The sequence below is a fragment of the Coturnix japonica genome, chromosome 11 (assembly GCF_054131305.1).
Source record: "Coturnix japonica strain WE chromosome 11, WE-NBRP24, whole genome shotgun sequence".
Taxonomy (NCBI): Eukaryota; Metazoa; Chordata; class Aves; order Galliformes; family Phasianidae; genus Coturnix; species Coturnix japonica.
The window spans coordinates 3,486,875-3,494,979 of NC_140673.1; the positions used below are offsets into that span (position 1 = coordinate 3,486,875).

The 8,105-nt window shown below is 56.0% G+C and overlaps 1 protein-coding gene across 1 annotated transcript; it reads right to left on the reverse strand.

Moving 5' to 3' along the window:
- Positions 1–609: 609 nt before the first annotated feature.
- On the reverse strand, positions 610–7,822 carry LOC146758961 (uncharacterized). The gene is made up of 10 exons (XM_085511963.1): positions 6,038–7,822; positions 5,692–5,773; positions 4,005–4,125; positions 3,900–3,946; positions 2,753–3,099; positions 2,543–2,664; positions 2,258–2,295; positions 1,982–2,077; positions 1,684–1,880; positions 610–1,125 (listed from the first exon to the last, which is right to left on the reverse strand). Exons 1-10 carry the CDS (start codon positions 7,820–7,822, stop codon positions 610–612), a joined length of 3,351 nt encoding a protein of 1,116 aa, XP_085368089.1.
- Between the last annotated feature and the right edge of the window lie 283 nt (positions 7,823–8,105).

Genomic DNA, 8,105 nt, shown 5'->3' on the forward strand with positions numbered 1-8,105 from the left:
ATGGCTGGCATGCCATGAGCAGCACCAGCAGTTTTGGAACCATCACATCTTGCCTACAGTCTTTCCTGCCCGGGCCTCATCACACTCCTTGGCCAGGAAATATTCCAGCGTGACAATGTCCGCTCATTTCTGCCCTCATCCACAAATCTTTGGGGTCCTCCGATCATACGAGGGCACCCACAGGCCCTCCTGTTGATCTCAATGGGATCCTGGAAACTCCCAGCTTCTCCCAGAGCTTCAGGCATGGCCACAGCTGGTTCTTCTCTTTCTCCTCCCTCAGACACAGACAAGAGGAGTGCTGCTGCATTGGCCTCCACCGCAGAGCATGCAGCCTCAGAAGAATAGGAGCTTTCTGAATCTCCTGTATCTACATGTGATGCAGGCAGAGGCTCCAGAAGAGACGCTGAACACACGGGTGTGCCTCATCAGATGGGCCAAGAGATGCAACCTGCAGGGTGCCAGATGACTCTCCTGCCGTTTCTCTCCCAGCGCTCTCTTCCAGTTCTTGCTGCAAATCCTGGACTAACACATCCCTGGCTGGGGAACCATCAGAGGCAGAGGAGCACTCAGTGTTGAAAGAAGTTGAGTTCTCCCCATCTTCAGGTCCGGTTATGGGCAAGGGCTCGAGGTGTCCTTCAGGCTCAAGGTCTGCAGCCAGAGAAGCTGCACATGAAGTGTCTGCCTCAACAGGTGAGGCAAGAGATGCGCTGCATAGGTTGCCAGATGACTGCCTGTGGGTTCATTCTGAACAGCCTCTTCTAGCTCCTGCAGCTCAACCTGCTCTCCAGCATCGCTGGTTCCTGAACCACCAGGGGCAAAAATCTGTCCCTCAGCCCTGGATGTCACAGAGCATATGCCCAGTCTTCCCTGAGCAGTGCCGGCAGCGCTGGCACCGACTGCTGCCGCTCGGGGCACGAGAAGCCTGGGCACGCTCACAGGGTTTGTCCAGCCGGTGTTGCGACTGGACACGCATGGTGTTTGCAGAAGGTCTTCGGGGAAGTATTGGGACTCTGCTGCCTCTAATGACCATGGCCCATTCTCTGCCTCACGCAGCAGGTGCGCAGGCTGCTGCTTGCAGAGCAGGCAGCTTACAGACACAAGGAGACGCTGCTGCACGCCGGGGTGCTGCATGCCGGAAAAAGAAAAACAGAGAATAAATGATTATCTTGGTAGAACAGGGAGTATTAAATGAAATTATTAGGCAGCGTGTTGAAGGAAAACATGAAGTAGCTTTATCATGCAAATAACGTTGCGGTACTGAGACAGCACTAATTGAGAATTAGTGTAGTCTGTTTGGAGAGGATCCTGTGAGCTGGCCTACAAAGAGGAGATAATGTCTACATACTGTGGGTGATGTGAAGATGATGGATTTGCACAGATCTCTAGCAACGGTACAAGAAGTAAGACATTGTCATGCTGACTGGCACTCGATTTAGAACAGAATATTATGAAGATGTTACTGGTTAGATACCTGAGCAAGAAAGTTACAATTGACTTAAGTGCCTGAAGTTGTTGACTTCCCAGCTATTGCTATGACCAGTAAGACTGGGAATGATTAGTGATTTCCAGTAGTACGGCTGTCTGCAAAATAGCCTCTGACATCCAGAATAACCACTGGGGCGTGAGAGGTTGAATAAAGATACTTGTGAAAAACTGTATCTCTTTGTTCCAGTGCAAGCTTACATGAGATACTGGAAGAAATGTTACAAGGCCATATTTCTCTGATTCAGTGTATATGTTCAGGGTAGGTTCTTCAGAAGAACAAATCTCCATAAGTTTGCAGCTTCTGTGATGCAGCTGTTTACTAATTTCAGCAAGGAAGGGCAGTGTGCAGCCTTCAGCAGTGCTTGCAGCATGGGCGGAGGGGTACAGCAGCTCCACTGAAAGCAACATAGCACGAAGACGTGCCATGCGTTGTGGCCACCGTGGGCCAGAGAAACAGCATGCCCTTAGCACATAGTAGATTTTAACCCAGAAGCACCATCCCGAGAGAGGATGTGGTTGTCCAGGTGTTGTTTGAAGGGTACCTGGGGTGGTTTCACTGGGAGCAGCGGCTGCCTCATCTCAGGGAGGTATGCTGTGGTCAGGGTGCAGAGGGATCACGTGAAGAAGCTGTAGGAAGTGGCGATCATCGGGGAAGATGAACAAGGATATGAAGAGAGTCTAGTTAAATACCTCACACTGTTTCAAGGGAAGAGGAAAGCAGGAGACATCTAACAGGTGAAAACTGTGATGTGCAGTGCTGGAAGCTCCCTACTTCTGTCAGTACATGAGCATGTCCTCCACTGCTGGACACTGCCAGCACAGGGATTTTGAGTGCACAGGGTTCAGCCCATGCAAAGGCCAAGAATGTAGGGATACCTCCAGGATCCTACTGATGCAGGCAAAAGGTATGGGGATGAGAAGGTAGATCCTGCTGGTCGATCCTTTTTCTCCTTCCCGGGCACAGCTTTTGAGGAAAAGTCATCCCCAAAAGGAGGAGGGGATGGGCAAGAATAGGATTCCGGGACAACCTCTGTTAGAGTCTGTGAGAGGACTCTACCGGATGGCCCATGTTAGAACAAAGTGCGTTCTGTCTAGCTGCAGGAGAGATCCACCACGAGACAAAACAGCCAACGAGTGATGGCAGTTGTGATTCTGGGTGAGGAGATGTAAGGACAGCGGCTGGGAGAGGGGAGTGAGGAGTGAGAGAGGCACTGCCCTGCAGTCACCCAAGTGAGTGCAGAAGGAAAGCAGGGTGTGCTCCACGCACGGAGCAGCAGCTCCCTGCAGCCCGCGGAGGAGCAGGCTGTCCCCTGCAGCCCGTGGGCACCACACGAAGCACATCTCCTTTGCAGACAGGAGCGGCCCGCAGGAGGCGGCAGCCACGTTGTGCCCGCAGGAGCAGCCCCGGGCCCGAGCTGCGGCCGTGGAGAGGGGCCCGAAGTGAGGCGGGAGGGCTGGGCGGGCTGCCGCTCTTGAAGAGGAGCGTGCGGTGGTGGAGCTCTGTGGGGAGCTTCCTCACAGAGAGCTGCTCTGTGGAGAAACCGTGAGGCGGTTTCTGCAGGATGGACCCCGGGCTACGGAGCCGCTTCGGAGCAGTGCTGGCAGAGCTGCAGCCTGTGGGAAGCCCGCGAGGGAGCAGTGCGGAAAAGATGGCGGCCGTGAGAGGAACCCTGTGTGGTGCCGTGTCGGAAACGGACCGCGGAGGCTTAGAGACCGGCTCTGTTGTTTCCGCTTTTAAAAGAAACAAACCGCCGCCGGGAGCACTTTGCCTAGTTTCTGTATTTCTGGTTAAGCTTTGTTGGATTGCAAATGTCAGGACATCCTTTTGGGGGAAAAAAAGGCTACTCTGAGCGAACAGTGCACAGTCGTGCAATTGCATTGATCTTTCTTGAAGTTTTCATTTTAATTCAGAAACAAAAAAAAAAAAAGGAAAATTCCAAATAAGAAGAAAGAGAGAAGCGAAGAAATGTTTGCTTTGTTTTTGTGGTTTTGTTTGTTTGTTTTTTCCCCTCACAAATACATTATTTCTGGAGGGGAACGGCAGTATAGATGACAATAGGAAGGTCCTACTTTAGCCTGCCTTAGTTTTAAAAATGTTCTCCTAGACACAGACAGAAGACTGTGGGGTCATATGTGATGTTTATTTTCTTCAAGAAACTGAAGCAGTGAACATTAAAAGCGTGGTTGTTGAGGTTTAACCAGTCAGGCAGCTACACAGCAAACTACTCTTACTGGCTATCCCACCTCCCAGGGGGGTGGGAGAGAGAATCAAAAAAGAAAAACGTTAAACTTTCTGGTTCCATTTTGTGCGGTCTCAAACTACTGCTGACAGCCTCGTGCCTCTCCTCTTGCTGTCCCCTGATGCAGCTACAGGTGAATGCCCTGTGCAGAGCTTAAAGTCTCATCCTGCTGACAGCAGGCCACTGGCAGCAAGCCGCTGCGTGTGGTGCGGCAGCGGTAACTGTGGGGGACAGAGAGCTGTAGGCAAGGGGCAGTGGCACGGCCCTGCCTCCACCCACCACTTCAGGTTTTCCGCAGGAGGGTGGGCCTGGATATGGCAGGGCACGCAGTGCTGCCGGCCTCCATGCCACCTGGTGGGCCACCTGAGCTGGGTGGGTAAGCACTGGGATGGCTTTCTTCCTGGGGACGGAGCTGGGCCACCCTCCGGTGTGTCTCTGAAGCACCTGGAGCTCCGTGCAGCTCCTCTCCACCTCTGCAGAAGCCTTGCACGTGGTGTGGCAGCGGATCCTCTGGGGGACAGATGGCTATGGGCAAGGGACAGGGCGGGCACCGTATGCAGAAAATGTCGAGGGACTTCTCCTGGTATGGAAGCCTAATGGAAAGTGGGAGACTTACAGGCACCTGGATGCCAACACTGCCCCTTCAGCAACAGCTGTCCCAAATGTTTCAGAATTGATTGCCGCTCTACAGGAACATGCTCACCCCTTTCTGGCTGCTGTTGATGTCGAAGACAGGTTTTTTACGGTCCCCTTGAGGAAGGCGGAGGACAGTCAATTTGCACTTATTTGGAGGGACTGCAATGCACATTCAGCTGATTACCCCAGGGGTACAAACACTCGCCCACTCTGGAGCTCAGAGCATAGGCACGGGGGATGGAGAAGGTTACGTTGGACCACAGTGTCCGGGTTTGTCTGTATGCTGATGACATCCTCATATGGGGGAATGATGTCTTTGTGGGAATACCCAAGACTACACAGTGTGGCGCCTGAGGAGCCCCGATCCAGCTGGGACACTCTTGGTCTCCTCTAGCCAGGTGCCTGGTTACAGACACACCAGCACTCTCCCACCAGGGCTTCAGAGACCCTCAAGCCCTTCATCACAGGCCACCTCACACACACACCAGCTCAGCCAGCTCACACTTGGCAAGCGAGAAATCACCGTGCCTTGCACGCCCACGCTCTCTGCACTTGCTGCCATCACTGACATGGAGATCCACTGCTCCATTCTCTGACCCCAGTAGCTGCACAGAGACCAAACGTGCACAGACCAGACAGTACTCAGCCAGGTTAGGGTTAAGGGATAATGTTTAATCAGATTTCTACATCTACAGGATTGAGTGTTTCATCTCTGGGAGCTATTCTACAACTACAGGACAAGGGGAAATGGATTTAAGTTGAAAGAGGGTAGATTTAGGTTGGATGTTAGGGGGAAGTTCTTTACTAGGAGCGTTGTGAGGCCCTGGAACAGATGGCCCAGGGAGGTTGTGGATGCCCCGTCCTTGGAGGTGTTCAAGGCCAGGTTGGATGGGGCCCTGGGCAACCTGATGTAGTAATTGTGGAAGGTTGGTGGCCCTGCCAGGCAGGGGGGTTGGAACTTCATGATCCTTGAGGTCCCTTCCAACCCAGGTCATTCTTTGATTCTGTGATTTAGTCTGTTGTCTCTGGGAGCTGCCTGGTGTTTGCAGCCTCCTGCCTTTCCTCTTCCTGTCCCCTGATGCAGCTGCAGGTACAAACTCTGCGCAGAGCCCGAAGCGCCATCCTGATGACAGCTGGCATCCGGCGGCGAGCCGCTGCGTGTGGTGCGGCAGCGGTACCTGTGGGGGACAGAGAGCTGTAGGCAAGGGGCAGAGGCACGGCCCTGCCTGCCACCCACCACCATGGAATTTCCCTGGGAGGACTGCACTGCATGTGGCAGGGCACGGAACGTTGCCGGCCTCCGTGCCACTTGGTGGGCATGGCTTTCTGCCTGGGGACGTACCTGGGCCATCCTCCGGTGCATCTCTGAAGCACACGGAGCTCTGTGCACGTTCTCCGGCCTCTGCAGAAACCTGTGTGGAGAGCAGAAAACCACAACCCTGTCTGTCACTGCCTGTTTTGCTGTGGGTGCCAGGCGACCAAGGAAGGGATTGCCTTTCCAGGCCCCTTTGCTTGAAGGCAAGGCAGGGCTAACAGAAGGGTTCTCCACCCTAATGCGTTGAGCTGGCTGGAAAGGAGACAGCACCAGGCATCTCGGACACAGCAAAAGCTCCAGGCACCTCTCCTGCCTCTGCCTCAATTTCGTGCCTGGTACCAACCACACACGCCTTGCTCACCTCGTGCTGAGGGCCCACATCTGCTCCCACACATGCTGACACCTGCTCCTCAGGCCTGGGATCTGCAGCCACAGATGATTCTGAAGATGTGGTCTCCACCTCACCAGATGAATTATCAGATGTGCCGGGTGTGACACTGACTGCCTCTGCTGCAGCATCTTCCTCACAGTCACACTCCAGTTCTTCCTCCACAGCCTCTGGTGTTGACTGGCAAAGACAGGAGGGCAGGTGCACGCCCTCATCTGTCTCTGCAGCGTCTCTGGCGTGTGACGACTCAGCAGTGCTGGCAAAAGTGCTGCTGTCCTCACTGGGCTCTTCCCACAACACTGGCAGTCTACCAGCCCACACTCGGGAATCACCAGTGTCACGATAAGAGCCATGAGCCTGTGATGTTGTGGGCCGCATGGCCGGCATGCCCTGAGCAGTGCCAGCAGTGTTGAAAGCATCACCTCTTGCCTGCACTCTTTGCTGCCTGGTGCTCATCACACTCCTTGGCATGGAAATATTCCAGCGTGACAACAGCTGCTCATCAAGAATTCTTCGGGGTCCTGAGATCATACGAGGGCACCCACAGGCCCTCCTGTTGAACTTTATGGGATCCTGGAAATTCCCTGCTACTCCCACAGCTTCAGGCATGGCCACAGCTTGTTCTTCTCTTTCTCCTCCCTCAGACACCGACAAGAGGAGTGCTGCTGCATTGGCCTCCACCGCAGAGCATGCAGACTCAGAAGAATGCGAGCTTTCTGAATCTTCTTCTGTATCTACATCTGATGCAGACAGAGGCTCCAGGAGAGATGCTGAACACACAGCGTGTGCCTCATCAGATGGGCCAAGAGATGCAACCTGCAGGGTGCCAGATGACTGTCCCGTGGATTCCTTCTCAGCAGCCTCTTCTAGCTCCTGCAGCTCAACCTGCACTCCAACATCCCTGGTTCGGGAACCACCAGGGGCAGGAATCTGTCCCTCAGCCCTGGATGTCACAGAGCATACGCCCAGTCTTCCCTGAGCAGAGCCAGCAGCGCTGGCACCGTCTGCTGCCGCTCGGGGCACGAGAAGCCTGGGCACGCTCACAGGGTTTGTCCAGCCGGTGTTGCGACTGGACACCTGAGGTCTTCGGGGAAGTGTTGGGAGTCTGACGCTTCTAATGCCGCTGGTGCATTCTCTGCCTCGCGCAGCAGGTGCGCAGGCTGCTGCTTGCAGAGCAGGCAGCTTACAGACATTAGAACGCCGGGGTGCAGCTGCCGGCATCCCTGGCCGCCTTAAGTGAGGCAGCAAGGATGGCTGAGGCTGTCTCCGTTGCCCGCCGGCACTGCTGCGGGTCACCGACAGCGTGAACTGCCACCCGCCCGCCTGCAAGAGAAGCCGAGGAGAAACACCAGGTGAGCGCGGTCCGTCCCGCTCCCGCCCCACGGAGCACCGAGGGCAGCGCTCATGTGGGCGGTCCCCGCGCCACGCGGGAAGACGTTCGGCCTCGCCTCCCTCGGGCTCCCTACCTGTGCGCGGCGGCTCCCGGAGGCCCGCGAGCTCTCCGGGCCGGGCAGCGGCGGCAGATGGACGCCGTGGAGGGACGAGCCCGGGCTCCGGCTGCCCGGCGGCACCGCTCGCGGCGCCGTGCGGCCCACCTGTGGGGAGAAGGAGGCGTGAGATGGAGGTGGCCAGGTCGCCACCGGCGGCCCGGCCGAGCCCGGCCCCGCTGCTCTCCGCCTGCCTCACCTGGCGGCGTTCCTGCACGCGTGGCAGCCCTGCGTTGGGCTGGGAGTCGTCCTTCTCGCGCTTCTCGCTCATCTCCGCGTCCTCGCACAGAGGCACAGGGAAGCACCCAGGAGCTGCTGCCTCCTCACGGAGCCGCTGTCCTGAGAGTGAGCGGCACTCCCTCCAGGGGACGCTGACCCCTCAAGGCAGCCCCGCGTCACAACGGCCTTCGGGTTCGATGCCGGCCCGCGTCACAAAGCCCTGGCGGTTACGACAGCCCACTGTGACAGCCCTCCGCACGTGCCTGGCAGCCGGCTGCCTGTGACTCAGCGTGGTCCTTATACCTCTCCCTACTCCTAACTCAGGATTATTATCT